A 15,602-nucleotide genomic window follows, 5' to 3' on the forward strand; every position below is an offset into this window, starting at 1 on the left:
CTGATAAGTGTCTGAATGCAGATCAAAGTATGCTTTTTTTTCACTTTATTTTTGGGTTAGGTTTTTCTTTTGTTGTTGATATGTCTATCTTCCTTTACAATGTGATCCATATAGAAACTTTTTTTTTTTAAACCCTTACCTTCCATCTTGGAGTCAATACTGTGTATTGGCTCCAAGGCAGAAGAGTGGTAAGGGCTAGGCAATGGGGGTCAAGTGACTTGCCCAGGGTCACCCAGCTGGGAAGTGGCTGAGGTCAAATTTGAACCCAGGACCTCCCGTCTCTGGCCCTGGCTCTCAATCCACTGAGCTACCCAGCTGTCCCCAGAAACATGCTTTGTATGATGCCACTTGTAAAACATATTAAAGAGCTTACCATCTCAGGAAGGGGGAGGGAAAGAATTTGGAACTCAAAATTTGAGAAAATTACTGTCAAAAATGGTCTTTCCATGTATATTAGAAAAACAAAATATTAAAAAAATGCTTCTTGACTGCCTACAAGTTACATCTTAGTCCTCTTTTACAACTGATTTACACACACACACACACACACACACACACACACACACACACGATGTTATTTAAAAATGTTTTATCTCTACATTTTGGATATGCTCATAGAATTTGTGCTCTCTACACATTTCCACTACCAACTTCACAGGATTGTGGGGAGGAGAGTACTTTGGGTTTGAAGATGACACTAGGCTGGGGCAGCTAGGTGGCTCAGTGGAGAGACAAGAAAGCAAGGGTTCAAATCGGATCCCAGACTCTTTCCAGCTGTGTGACTGTGGGCAAGTCATTTAACCCTCATTGCCTAGCCCTGACTGCTCTTCTGCCTTGGTATTGATCCTAAGACAAAAGGTGAGAGTTTATGCCACTGTGCCGATTGTATGAAGTCTGGGATTTCTGCAGGGTCCGCTACGACACCCATAATGACTCTCCACTTTGTCCTAACCAATACCCAGGGAAAGAGAAGCAGAGATAACAGAAACGATCACGGCTGACGTGCATTTCCTGCTTCTGCTGTGCCAGGCACTGTGGGAGCCCTTCGAGATTGGGATGTCTATCGACTAGAGGATGACAGAAACGGAATGACCTTCTAGCGGAGGTCAGTGATCCACCGTTCACAGGCCTTGGACAGTGTGTAAGGCTGAGGAAGGAGAGGGAGCTGGATGGTGCTTTGCCATAGGCTCCCCTAGAACCCTGGCTGACCTGTTCCTGATATCAGTCATGGAATGGGATGCTCCCGAGGCTAACCCAAAGCTAACAGCAATGGCAGGGAGGGCCTAGCCAGGCTCTGGGACCACGTCACAACCAGGAACTATGTAGAAGTGGCAGGAGCCGACATCAGAGAACAAGACGGTTTGGAAAAAAGGGGGGCGGCTGTGGAAGCCACGGGGACCTTGAGTAGGAGGCCCGCGTCCTAGGACCCTCATGAGAGGTGCCGGCGATGGGCGGCCAACGAGAAGGAGCGCGTCGCATTCTGGGACCCTGGAAGCTGCCTTTTGGATGCCTCAGATGCAGGCTGTGTGGCCCCCTTGGTTTCCTGTGCTTGCTGGGAGATGTATTTGGGGATGGGCACACCCCATCATTGGCCAGCTGCAGCAGCTAACTTTATCTCCAGAGGCCCAGGAGCCCGGCCTCGCCCTTCCCCGTCAGGCTCGTTTCTCTTTGACTTTGGGCTCCTCCAAGATCCCATGATCCCAGGACCCCCCTCTCGTGGCTCCAGTCTCGCCTCTGCCACACTGGCTGGTCTAAAAGCCAGCGGGCACTGGCCGCCCTTCTAACGGGGTAGCCGCGGCTTCCGGTCCCTCTCCTGTATCCTTGGGACGAGGCACTTCCTGCTCAGGTGGGAAGGTCCACTCTCTTTCCCAGAGCCCGGGCTGCCTTCCAGCCCCTGCTTGGGAAGTACTTTGCTCCCTGCCATGCTCTGTGAGGCCTTATGTCGGCATTGGGGCGAGCAGAAAGCACTCATTAAACACCATTTTTATGAAAATCGGCTGAGATAATGTATGCAAAGAGCTCTGAAAGCCAGGGAGCTGTTTGAAAAGGGGGAAGGACAATACAGGAAGGCAAGGCTCCCCTGGGATGGGGGCAGAACCTAGAAAGACAATTCTCATATCCTGTAAAAGGAAAGTCTGAGTGTGTGGCTCCAAGGTTCTAACACCTGAAGAGGTCCTCCCTTTGGCCCCTGGTCCCCCAGGGGCAGGCACTCATCAGAGAAAAAGAGAACCAAGCCACTGACTGAGAACTCAATTTTAACCTCACCGGCCTAACAAGGAAACTCCCTATTCCAATACAGACAGACAAACATTTATTCTGCAACTTCCGAGACTTGTTTCAGTCACTGAAAGTGATCTGTCCAGGGTCACACAGCTGAGATGGGTCAGGGGTGGGACTAAAAAAAAAAACCCAATAAAAAACCTTTACCTTCTGAAATGTAAGACAGAAAAAACGGCACGAGCTAGGCAACCAGGGTTAAATGACTTGCTCAGGGTCAAACAGCTAGGAAGTAACTGAGGTCACATTTGAATGGAAGTCCTTCTGACTTCTGGCGTGGCGCTCTCTCCACTGAGCTACTTAGCCGCCTCTGGGAGGTCTTGAACCCAGATCTTCCTGTCTCCTGAGCCAGTTGGATCCCCTGCATCACACTGCCTTTCCTGGATTTTTTTTTCCTTTTAAAACAAGGGTTCTGGAAGCCTGCTTAAGGCTCACTTTTAAATTCTGCTTTATAGACATGACCGTACAACTTAATAAATAAAATTTTCAATTAAGGCAACCGTCCTTCATGAGGTCAGATTTCACAGGACAATAATTTCTCCGGATCCGCCAGTAACACCCATGTTGCTAGGCATTCTCCTCTGGGTCACTATTATTATATAATTGCCCAAGTGTCAGAGGTGATGGTGTAAATGTCAGCCTTCTGGCATGAACTTGAAAGAGGCCACAGAAAATCAGGGCAGTGTATTTTTAACTGATGGTCCTGTCAATCCACCCGACTTGATATATAGAGTCGTCGCTGGCTTTGCCAATGGCCGGGCTGTCACCTGTTACTGATGCTCTAGTGAGGCTGGAAAGACAGCCCAGGCCCAGAAGCCTTGGGCCAAGCTAGAAATGAGACCTCTCTGCACTTCGTGAAACCTCATCACAGTCAAACTTTGGGGTTGTTATTATCTAGAAAATAAGTTTTTGAAGACTGTTGACATGTGGAAAGTGGAGCTTAATGGCCTTGTGAGCTTGCAGTCCAGGTCAGCAAGGCCACAGGGAACAAGGCTGGAGCCTGCAGTCAGAGGTAAGAACTCCCTTACTGACACTGAGCCAACCCCGCCAATCATGAGGTTTTTACTGAAAAGTCTGCTTTAAGAGAACTAGGACTTTAATATAAGGCTTCCAAATCTCTTGGTGAAAAGTCATTTTATCCACAAACTTTCAATGAAAACTATACTTGAATGTTTGAAATTCAAAGGAATCAAATGACTGCTCAAATAATGTTTGTTCTTCTGCCTTACTGGTAAAATTAAAAAAGATATTTGTGCTTAAAGCAGAATCTTCCTCTCGGCATCCAAGTTAATTAACTTCTTATTCACACAGGCCTCCTTTCATAAATAATTCTAGCCACTTTTCTACGAGACTCAATGTTTAATTTGAAACTTAAAACAACCAAGCAAATGCTATCTCTTATTAGAATAAACCTTTAGGAGTATTTTTAAAATTTAAGTAAACAGAAGATGGGTTTTGATTCAAAACCCATCAAAACAGCCACCTCCTCCGATAGCTTTTAAAAGTTTTATATTTATATTAAAAGAAATATATGGTGGATAAGAGTCCTAGATTCTGGGCTAAATTGGTTTCTCTGGGAAAATTACTTTTTTCTTAAACAAGAGTTTCAATTTCAATAACAGGAGTATGACATCAAACTGGAAAAGAGAAACCCAAACAGAAAGTATCCTGCAGGGTGTGTTGTGTTTTAGACACCATAATTGGACAGCATATGATGAAGGGAATTTCAAATACTAGTGACACAAAATAGCAATTTGGATCCAATTTTTAAAATATTTCAAGTCAGCCTCTCCATCAGAACTTTACAGATCCTAGTAAAACCCTTGCGTGGGAGCACTTTGGGGACCACTGAGGCCCAACCTGTCACTTTACAGACAGCCAAGATGAGGCAGAAAGTTGTTGGAACTTGTAGCAACAACCTTAGATTGAGATGGATCATTTTTGCTTATATTTTCTTTTTCAAAGATTACATAAATCCTCAAAGGAGGCTGTTGTAGCTTGATGCTAAGCTAGCTTCCTGAAAGCAATAACTTGTGGCTGAACCTGGGTGCTGAATTTAAGAGCCACTCAAAGTTCTGTCCTTAATCTGGTCCTGTCACAGTAATTTGGATCCCTAAACAAAGAAGCTTAAGCTGCATACAGATGGTCAACAAATCCAAGTCTACCACTAGGAAGCAATGGCTTCATCCTTGAATATTTTCCTATATTTGGGGCTTTACAGGTAAATGGATATAAAAGGACATATCCAGGCACACACTGAGCAACAGCCCAGAGCTTCTCCAGTGTTGCTAAACAACACAGTAAATCCCCAAATCAACATAATATTTTAGCTGTAACTTTCACATATTTATACCTTAATCAATTAGAAGAAATCCTTTATAATAGCACCAGAATCCCTGGCCCGGTTCAATCTCACTCTAGGCTACCCTATCTTTTTGAAAAGAAAGTAAATAAATCAACCGGCTATATTGGCCACCCAAAATGGTTTCTAAACCTGGGCACACCTTAATCTGCAAACCGATTTATAGGCTGAGTGAATGTACATGACATTGATTTGTACAAGATTTATGTATTCTTTCTGGATAATACTTTGCTTTTGACTAGTAACAGGATAGTAAATAAAAAGCTTTTGAGATTAGACCCTTTTTTACCTACTTTCCTTTGTTTAATCCACGGGATCCACAGTGCTGGATTGGACTCTTCCTGTTGCCTTTGAGGCTGTTTCTTTTTGATTCTGAAAGTTTTGCCAGGCTAACTCTCCAGGGTAGTACACCCCAACCCGTGCTCTCCACACAAAGTTAGGCTAAAGAACCACATCTGTTTATATGAATCAGATACACTTACCAGCGAAGTTTGCCGGAGGAGCTAGAGCAGTACAAGAAAATTCTTCCTGTCTGTGAATGACTAATATAGGCAACCCAAGGTGCAACTGAAGGCGGTCCCAAAGGGCCTGACTAATCCCTATGCAAAACAAGCAGTCCTGGGCCACTCGTAGTCAGCTTGTGTTCAGGAAGGGAACTGCCTCCTCTGGGTGGGGGTAAGCAATTGCTGCACCGGAAAGCAGCCTGGGCAGAAAGATGCAAACTTGACTCTTGTGGCAGAGGAAATAGACTCTACAAGGAAAAAAGTTCTCTTGGCTTACTGGCCATGCAAAAATCAAGCCCAGATCATTAAATGGCCAACATTAAAAAGAAAACAGATAATTGTTTTGAACTGAAAGGTGTTTTCATTATTTGACGAGCACCAGCTGGGTTATGATATAAATAGAAATGTTGCAATGAACTGACACATATGTTTCAGGACATGGGAGATAAGTGTGGGTATGTGCACTCTCTCTCTCTCTCAGCAGTTTTATCAGCGGGTTACTGCCAGGCTAAAGTTCTATAAACAGTATTTTCCAACAGACTCCTCTTTGGCGGTGAGAAATCTAGCCCGAGCATTTTTTCAGCTGTCAAAGGCCACAAGACACTCAAGTTTAGGTTAAAATTGTTTTAAATAAAACACACATTACCGAATTATGCTATAGTTTCCATTTATGGAATGTTGCTAACAATGCTACATTGAACAGTTTGTTTTTAACATTATTTTCCCAAGTTAGAACAGATACAGCAGGACAGTTGATGCTCCTGGCTGGATGGAACCTGTTGGGTCACCGAGTCCTGCCCAAACTTAAAGCATGAATCCCCTGGAGATGTAGACTCCCCTGGGATACCTCTAGTGGGAGGGGATGCCCTACCTTGGGGACAGGTCATTACATGACTGGAGTGCCTCAAGAGCTCATCAGTATTGCTAAATATCAACTCCACTTCTCTTTTGCGATAGCCTCCACCTCTGATTCTTCCCAAAGTGGCCTAACCACCGCAAATCTAATCACTCTTCTGCTTGGTATCTTGGAAGTACTCAAAGACCCTTCTCCACTCAAAACCCATTCAAGCATTCTTTCGCTAAACTCTCCATTCCTTTAACAGGTCTTCCTCTATCATAATTTCAATGTGAGCTACCCTACTGTGATACAAGTATTATCTTATCTGATCAATGAAACACCCCTGGGGAAGTAGGTGCCATTATGCCATTTTACAGCTGAGGAAGCTGAGGCAGTGTTTATATGAGTGTCCGAGGAAGGATTTGGGCTTGGCTCTTCTCAACGCCACGTAGGGCACCCTCTAGCTAGCATTAGTAGGCATAGGGACAGAGATAGCCTGGAATTGTGATTTCCTTGAACTGCCTGAGCCTAAAGAGGACAAGGGACTTGCCTAGAATCACACAGCTGCTGTCTGAGATAGCACTTGAACCCAGGTCTTCCTGACCTTGAGGTCAGCTCTCAGTCCACTCTGACCCTGCCTCTTACTACCAAGTAGGTACCCTTAACCCACAATGAGTTCAGAGGTTTTGGAAACGCAGAATTCTTCACAGCAGCACTTTTTTGTGGCAGCAAAGAGCTGGAGACAGGGAATGGTTCCTAAATATAATGTAAGATTACTGCCATGACGAGTGCCAAGGATTTAAGTCTGGGAGAGGCTTGAGAAGACAGATGCCGGATAAATGAAGTAATGTGGGTAGGAGTACATTAACCGGGAGAACAAGGAACACAACACCCACAGTAATGGAAAGGCAAACAATTATAAAAGGCAAGAACTCTGAGGCACTGACCAGTCACGGTCATCTTCCGAAGGCTCACGGAGAGTCACACTTCCCACTGTTGGCAGACAAGCGTTGGAGCTGGGGGCCGAATGGGACATGGTCAAAGCGTGGGTCACTTTGAGCTACACTTATTTCTCACAAGCCACAACGCCTATTGGGGGTGCTGGGGGGAGTGTCTTGGTAGCAAAGGTGATACCCAAAACAAACCAAAGTGAAAGGGAAATCAGAAAGGAGCAGAAGGAAGTTCAGAAAAGATAAGCACATAAGGCAGTTTTGTTAATATTGTGTTATATTTACTATATTCTTAAAAAAAAAAAAACCCAAAATGATGAGGGGCAGCTAGCAGGCTCCATGGATTGAGAGTCAGACTTAGAGATGGGAGGGCCTGGGTTCAAATCTGAACTCAGACACTTCCTGACTGTGTGACCCTGGGCAAGTCCCTTAACCCCCATTGTCTAGTCCTTACCATTCTTCTGCTTTGGAACCAATACACAGTATTAATTTTAAGATAGAAGGTAGGGGCTCAAAAAAAAAAGGAAAAAGGAAAAGCAAACTATGTAATATAAGTTTACAGTTATATTGAGAACTCTTTTTTTCTGTTCTCTGTATGCTGAAGTCAAGTCTGTGATGTTCATAATAAAAACATTAAATAAATAAAAAAAAAGAAACTGCACCATGTTAGGGCCATGGGGGTGAAAGACCCCTTATATTGGGCCCGGGACAGACCCCGTGTGGGAAAGACATCATTGGTCAGAGGAAGATGAGCCACATGGAGAAGGGTCTTAAGCCTGGGCCACGGGAGAATGAGGCGAAGAAGGAACTGGGCGATATGAGGAAGAAAAGCTCTGAGTGGGAAATCATTGCTGTTTCCAGTTCAGTCGGGGCCACAGGCAGAAGATGGGCTCAGCTTGCTTATCTGGGCTGCAAAGGAGAGAACAGAAGGACAGAGTTGCAGAGAAGAGATTCCAGGAAATTAGAAAATCTAATTTAAAAGCAGGATAGGCTCTTGATTTCCCACTTGTTTCCAGTCTTGAAGCAAAGACTGGATGAGTGTTTCTGGGCTCCCTGGGGGAGCGGCGGAGTGAGCTGGATGACTTTTTAAAAAGGAATCCTTATCTTCTGACTTCAGAATTGGTACTGAGTGTTGGTTCCCAGGCAGAGGAGCAGTAGAGGAGGTAGCCGGGGTCAAGAGACTTGCCCAGGGTCACACAGCTAGGAAGGATCTGAGGCCAGATTGGAACCTGGCACCTCCTGGCTTCACTTCTAGCTCCTCTAACCACTGACCAATCCTCCCCCCCAGGCCGTCTGAGGACTCCCCCAACTCTTGGGTTCTGCGTCTGGTTCCTCGTCCCCTCGCCGATGGGCTGTCCTGGTCTCGCTGCGCTCTGGCATTTCAACTATGTAGGAAGTAGGAGGCCGGACCCAGGAGTGGGAGCGCCAGGAGGAAGCTGGAGTTGGCATTCTTACGGAGGGCGGTGCCCCTTTTCCTTGCCAAGGCCAAGCACCTTGGCACAGCCTTTGATCCCATCTGCACCTCCTCCACCTTCTCGGGCAGCCCCGCTGCCAGCCTTGGGCCTCTTCCTAGCTGGTGCTGGTGGCTGTCTCCTCGGAGCTCTCCGTCGTCTCGGGCTGGCAGGCGTCCTCCTCTCTTGGGGCGCTTCCCTCGCCCCCGACAGGCTCCTTCCAGATTGCCAGGCTCACCCGCCCCGAGACGTGCCGGCACGGACCCGTCGGCGTCCTTTTCCCCTGACAGCCTTCCCAAGGCCGGAGAGCAGCGAGAGCCCGGCACCCCCCGTGCCCACAGCCCAGAGGTTCCCCGATTCTCTCAGGAGGGAGTCGAGACCCCCCCCGGCTCTTCTGGGCCCCCTTGCGTACTTGCCCGGTTCTGCCTTGAATCTTCCTGTCAAGCATCTTGTGGCACGTTCTCTTCCCCGGGGGAGGAGCTCTGGGCCGCTGGGGGGCTCAGCAGGCTGCGGGCTCCCCGCTGGCCTCAGAAGCTTCCTCGCCGGGCCCCCCATCACCCCGCGGCCTGGGAGCCGAGTGGACGGAAGGCGGAGGTTCTCCCAAGAGGGTTTCCCCTTTGTGGTATGCCGCCCCCGGCACACAGAGCCGGCCCGGCCTGGGGACAGTGAGGGGCCCCAGCAGGGTGTCAGACGCCCCCCAGAAGCCGAGGGAGACGACGTCCAGGGACCGAGGCGTGCCGAGGGCTTCCTGGGTACGAATGGCCGGATGCTCTCGGCCCTCCCAGAGGGGCCGCATGGAGTCACCCGGGGGCCTGAGGGGGCAACACGGGCCTGGTAGGGCAGCGAGTTTCCCTGTGCCTGTGGCCTTGGTGTTCTCCTCTGTAAAATGGGCACGACATAGCGGCCCTTCCCCAGGTTCCCCTTGGTGGGCTGCGTCCACAATGGGTTCCCGAGTCCAATGACTGAAGCAAAAGGGGGCAGCTGCGTGGTCCAGGGCCCGGCCCAGGCTCAGCCTGCGGGGGAGGCTCTGAGACCACGTTTGGAGCCCCGGAGCCTCCTGGCTGCCCCAGGCTTCGGCCTCTAAAGGACAAACTTCCTTTGTTTAAGGGAGCGCCCCGGGCTCTCGGGGAAGGCAGGGGAGAAGCCTCGGACAGCCCTTCGGAACGAGCCCACTCCGTGTCCGCGCCGGCTTCTCAGGGCGAGTCCGAGGACGGATCCCTCCCCATCAGAGGCCCTGGGCAGAGTCCGGTGCCGTCCGGCCTCCATTTCCTCATCTGCCAGATGGGCTGGAGATGACTGAACAGCCCCAGCATTTCTGCAGGCCTAGTTACCGTGCCAAGCACTGTGCCAAGCACCGGGCAAACAGGAGCGCAGCCTGGCAGGAGGGTGCTAGTACCCCCCTCCCCCATTCTACAGACCAGGAAACGGAGGCAGACGGGGGCATGAGCATCGGGGCAGGGTGTGAGTTCAGGGGGAAGGGAGTGAGGTCCCCGTCCCGCCAGGGGGGCCTGCTTCCACTTCATCATGATCACGAAGTCGTCCGGCTTCACTTAGAGGGAGACCATCCAGAACAAGGGGGTTCCGGGGGCAGCCAGGGGGAGAGGGCCATGCCCAGGGGTCCTGGGTGCAAACCTGGCCTCATACTTCCTGGCTGTGTGACCCTGGGCAAGTCACTTAACCTTTGGGTGCTCCCAGATGCCATCTGGTCCTTTCCAGGTCTGGAGAAGGTGCCGGCCGCATCGGGAGAGGGAACGTCCTCCTCTGGGAGGGCCGGGGCTATGCCGGCACATGTTTAACCACCAGCTTGCCAGAAAAAAGGGGGTGCCCAGCACATTTTGGGGCTTCACCCGCCGTTTTCTGCACCACTTTCAAGAAAACAATAAAGCACGGCCGAGTCACAGCTTTTGCCGATTACCAAGTGCGGCCCCGGAGAATGCCCTACACGGATGGACTGAATGGCGGGTCGGGCCCAACCCGACCCTCTACTCAGGGTTCTGGTTCCGGGCTCTGGCCCGGCCCCTCGTGCCACAACGGGACAGAAGCCGGGCAGGCCCGAAGGCCTCTTGTCTGCCCCCCATATTTTCATTTGAAGTTGGGCCACATCTAATTAGCGCCGAATAGCCCATGTTTATGCCGGATGCTGTTAGCCGGCTGGACCGCCAGCTGGACTGCAGAAGGGCAGGGAGGGGGCGGGAAGGCCCCAGACTTGGGGATGTGGGGGGGGAGGGGCACACAAAAGGAGGCCCGGAGGGAAGGGGCTTAATCCACGTAAAGCAACTTCTGGCTGCATTTTTGATCAGGGGAAGGTGAAGATGAAGGCTGTGCAGGCACACAGCATCGGTCCCCATCGCTAGGCAGCTCCTTTGTCGCCATGGCAACGCAAGGCTGGCTCATCCCTCGGGGCCAACTCTGGCTGCAGAAAGCAGAAGCGGGAGGCTGGGGGTGGGGCTCTCCCCCAACAGCCCGGCTTTGTGGCTCCCCTTTCTCAAGCACACAGAGCCTTAGCGTGCTGGTTTTTCTGGGGAGAAAGTGGGACCCACCAGGCCTCTCCTTGTGTCCGAGGGGAGCCCACTGAAAAGCTAAACGTCATCCCTCCCGAGATGCTGTTCCCCCTGCATGGGCCGAAATGCCCCCCAAACCCTGAACCCGGGCAGAAACCGGCTCCAACCACATTTAAAAGGGTGTCCGTGGCTGTGGCCATCTCTGCCCCCCCCAGCCCCCCGAAAGGGAAAGAAAGAAGTCAGACGCCCCGGACGGACTGACGGACAAACCAATCCCTTTTCACCCCCCCCCCCCCTTAGTGCCCACCACAAACTCTCTGTCTGGGAAGCACAAGGTGGTTTCCCCAGAAGGAAGCTGCCAGGCGCCCAATGCAGGAGGCGCCCCCCAGGGTCACCGGGGAGGGGTGACAATGGCCCATCGGTGGCTTCAATGAGGCCCCACCAACCCGGTCCCCTCTTCGGCTCTTGGGAGCCCTCATGGGCTCTTGCAGGAAGCGACTGGGCAAAAGCACGAAGCTGTGTAGGAGGCGTGACTCGGTTTCCCTGCCCTGCCCTCTCCTCCCACGCCCGAGAACAGGACCATAAATAACGCCCCAAAGAAGGCATTGAGGCGTCCGGGTCAGAGAAGGAGAGAGCGAGCAGCCCGCCTCAGACCTCCAGGAAGGGCTCTCGTCCACTAGCTCCCAGAAACGCTCCCAAGGGGCCACGTCACAGGCCCTGGGAAGGTACTTCAGATGTCTGAGGAGGGGGGCCCCTGCAGGAAGGGTTTGTGAACCCCTCCTGAATGCCAGGCTCTGGGGAAGGGGCTCCTGCCTGGACCAGCTCCCCTGGCCCTGGCCCAGAAAAGCAGCTGTGCACAGTCCTGGCTCTCATCCTCACCCTCATCCCTCACTCACTCATTCATTCACTCACTTGTTCACTCATTCACTCATTCACTCACTCACTCATTAATTCACTCTCACTCATTCATTCATTCATTCACTCACTCATTCATTCATTCACTCACTCATTCATCCACTCACTTGTTCACTCATTCATTAATTCACTCCCTCATTCATTCATTTACTCACTTATTCACTCATTCATTCATTCATTCACTCATTCATTCATTCACTCATTCACTCACTCACTCACTCATTCACTCATTCATTCATTCACTCGCTCATTCACTCACTCATTCATTCATTCACTCACTCATTCATTCATTCATTCACTCCCTCATTCATTCATTTACTCACTCATTCACTCATTCATTCACTCATTCATTCATTCACTCATTCATTAATTCACTCCCTCATTCATTCATTTACTCACTCATTCACTCATTCATTCACTCATTCATTCATTCACTCACTCATTCACTCACTCATTCATTCACTCACTCACTCATTCATTCACACTCATTCATTCATTCACTCATTCATTCATTCACTCATTCACTCACTCATTCATTCACTCACTCACTCATTCATTCATTCACTCGCTCATTCACTCACTCATTCATTCACTCACTCATTCATTCACTCACTCACTCATTCATTCACTCACTCATTCATTCACTCACTCATTCATTCATTCACTCACTCATTCATTCATTCACTCACTCATTCATTCACTCATTCATTCATTCACTCACTCATTTATTCATTCACTCATTCATTCATTCATTCACTCACTCATTCATTCATTCACTCATTCATTCATTCATTCACTCACTCATTCATTCATTCACTCATTCATTCATTCACTCACTCATTTATTCATTCACTCATTCATTCATTCATTCACTCACTCATTCATTCATTCATTCACTCATTCATTCATTCACTCACTCATTTATTCATTCACTCATTCATTCATTCATTCACTCACTCATTCATTTATTCATTCACTCGCTCATTCACTCAAACAAGAAGCAGGGAGGCATGGCAGAAAAGCCCTGGGCCTGGTGTCCAGGAGAGCTATGCTGAAATTCTGTTTCAGCACTCCTGAGCAGGTTTTCTGGTCCACAGATAGAGGGACGAGACTCGGGGACCTCACAGCTGTGGTCCTCCAGGCCCTGACACGGGGCACGGAGTGTGGGCATCTCGGGGGTATCCTGCTTCCCCGGAGGAGCCAATGGGAAGCCGACGCTTTCCTCATCTTAAAGTCCTAAATAATGTGTTCAAGCTGGCATTATTATCACTAAAATCAAATGAGTCGGTAACCAGATGGAAGGGAAAGCCACTTCTGAGATGTCATTTTCCATGAAAACCCTTCATTTTCCTGTGTAAAAACATGGATCAAAATGATTTACAACTAAATGTCAACAAAGATGTATCAAAAATATCTTGCAAAAGCAGCAGCTGGGTGGCTCAGTGGATGGGGAGGCCAGGCTAGAGAGGGGAGGTCTGGGTTCCAATCTGGCTCCAAGACCCACCCTATGTCGTCTTGGCAAGTCACTTACCCTCGCTGCCCAGCCCCGACGGCTCCTCTGCCTTGGCACTCGCTATTGATTCTAAGACCTGGCAGGTAAGGGTTGAAGGGACCTTTTCTCTTCTCTTCTCTTCTCTTCTCTTCTCTTCTCTTCTCTTCTCTTCTCTTCTCTTCTCTTCTCTTCTCTTCTCTTCTCTTCTCTTCTCTTCTCTTCTCTTCTCCTCTTCTCTTCCTTTCTTTTCTCTCTTCTCTTCTCTTCTCTTCTCTTCTCTTCTCTTCTCTTCTCTTCTCTTCTCTTCTCTTCTCTCCTCTCCTCTCCTCTCCTCTCCTCTCCTCTCCTCTTCTCTTCTCCTCTTCTCTTCTCTTCCTTTCTTTTTTCTCTTCTCTTCTCTTCTCTTCTTCTCTTCTCTTCTCTTCTTCTTCTCTCTCTCTTCTCTTCTCTTCTCTTCCTTTCTTTTCTCTCTTCTCTTCTCTTCTCTTTCTCTTCTCTTCTCTTCTCTTCTCTTCTCTTCTCTTCTCTTCTCTTCTCTTCTCTTCTCTTCTCTTCTCTTCTCTTCTCTTCTCTTCTCTTCCTTTCTTTTTTTCCTTCTCTTCTCTTCTCTTCTCTTCTCTCTCTTCTTCTCTTCTCTTCTCTTCCTTTCTTTTCTCTCTTCTCTTCTCTTCTCTTCTCTTCTCTTTCTCTTCTCTTCTCTTCTCTTCTCTCTCTTCTTTCTTTTGCACTGTGAAACACTGAGCTATTGAAAAGCGAGTCACCCGGGCGGGGGCAGTGGCCCACCTGAGGCCGGGCACGGCAGAGGGCGCTCCTTGGCCGGAATCTCTCCCCTCAAAGTAGTTTCCCGGCAGGTTTTGCCCTCGCGCTTTTCTTGAAGCGACCATTTTTGCTGACTTTCTAACGGTTTCATTTCCTGTCTGAAATGAAGGGCTTCGGGGGCCACAGAAAGGACGGAGCCGGGTGCCGGGACTTCTCAGAAGGCAGGCGTTGGGGGCCCGGATTCCTCCCGGCGGCAGAGGCTGGGATTCCCGTTTTCCAGCGCGCCGGATCCCCGGGCTCGAGTCGGAGCACGAGGCACGCGGGGCGCGGCGTTCCGGGGCACGGGCGATCACCCAGCTGGCTCCCTGCCACCCCGGAGGAAGCGCCCCGTGTCTGGTGGGTACGAGAGGCAGCTGAGATGGCCTCCAGCTCGCGCGTGTGCTGGGACTTGGCCTTCGTGCCGCCTGCAGGAAATCCCCTCTTGTCACCTGACCCGAGGCGGGCCTCGAGCCCCTCCCATCCGGTCAAGGTGACTTCTGGGCTTTCTTTCCTCATTTTCTCTTTAAGTCGGGTGAATCTGAGAACATCTTAACAGAGTAAAAAGGCACCAAGAGTGTGGAAGGAAAGTCATTGGCATCAATTTGTCACCTCATCAGTGGCACAGAATTGCTTGGAAGCGTGCCAAGAGGAGGCAGAGGCCCAGCGTCCACTAAGAGAAAGCTGGCCTTCGCTCAGAGTCAACGGCGTCTTGGTTCCAGGCAGAAGGGCGGGAAGGGCTGGGGGTGGGGTGGGGTGAAGGGACTTGCCCAGGGTCACGCAGCTAGGAAGGGTCCAGATCTGAACCCGGGACATCTCTCTAGGCCTGGCTCAATCCGCCGAGCCGCCTCGTCGCTCCGTCTAACGTTCATTTTAAACAGCAAATACATAGAATCTCCCGATTCACCTCCTCCAGTCTTGGCCCTGAGCCCCGGCGGGTTCCAGCCCTCGAACCCCATCCCCGTCCCCCAACTCCTGTCCTCCGGGTTCCTCTATCTCGGCCGAGAACCAGCCATCACGCGGACACGCCCGGCGCCCTCCCCGAAACCCCAAGAATAGCAGATGGGGATGGAGCGTGTCGGGGTTCTCGCCTGGTCTCGCAGCCGGTCACCCCGGAAGGTGGGTCACGTGATCCCCCGGTTCACCGTGGAACGAGGCGTATTGGAGGCCATCCCGTCCCGTCCAAGAAGCCTTTGTGGGGAGGAAGATGGCGGCGCGAGGTTCAAAACGGAAAAGCGGGCCAAGCAGAGCCAGCCCCGCCCGCCGACCCCTCGCGGTCCGAGGCCGCCTCCATCTGGCGATTCCCTCCAGAGGCCCGTTCACGGCGCTCGTCCACACCCGCAGGCGGGCGGCCGGGAGGAGGCCAGGAGGAGGCCGGGAGGAGGCCAGGAGGAGGCCGGGAGGAGGCCGGGAGGAGGCCAGGAGGAGGCCAAGAGGAGGCCGGGAGGAGGCCGGGAGGAGGCCAAGAGGAGGCCGGGAGGAGGCCGGGAGGAGGCCGGGAGGAGGCCGGGAGGAGGC

The 15,602-nt window shown here is 50.6% G+C and overlaps 2 protein-coding genes across 5 annotated transcripts in view; one reads left to right on the plus strand and one right to left on the minus strand.

Annotated features, from left to right (window-relative positions):
* The window catches only part of NT5C3A (5'-nucleotidase, cytosolic IIIA), a 53,790-nt gene that overhangs the window by 16,753 nt on the left and 21,435 nt on the right, over nucleotides 1-15,602 (minus strand). Inside the window, exon 1 of one of the 4 annotated variants that reach the window (XM_001376630.5) lies at nucleotides 5,122-5,266. The exons of 2 other annotated variants lie outside the window; for them this stretch is intronic. The gene's annotated coding sequence lies outside the window, so the exon portion shown is untranslated. Of the gene's footprint in view, nucleotides 1-4,932; nucleotides 5,267-15,602 lie in introns of those variants that run through there. One more of the 4 variants, XM_016424643.2, reaches the window with a different exon arrangement.
* LOC130455393 (decreased expression in renal and prostate cancer protein-like) lies at nucleotides 3,010-13,684 on the plus strand. The gene is made up of 2 exons (XM_056804268.1): nucleotides 3,010-3,289; nucleotides 8,219-13,684. Exons 1-2 carry the CDS (start codon nucleotides 3,202-3,204, stop codon nucleotides 9,217-9,219), a joined length of 1,089 nt encoding a protein of 362 aa, XP_056660246.1. The 5' UTR covers nucleotides 3,010-3,201; the 3' UTR covers nucleotides 9,220-13,684.

Source organism: Monodelphis domestica, chromosome 7 (assembly GCF_027887165.1).
Source record: "Monodelphis domestica isolate mMonDom1 chromosome 7, mMonDom1.pri, whole genome shotgun sequence".
Taxonomy (NCBI): domain Eukaryota; kingdom Metazoa; phylum Chordata; class Mammalia; order Didelphimorphia; family Didelphidae; genus Monodelphis; species Monodelphis domestica.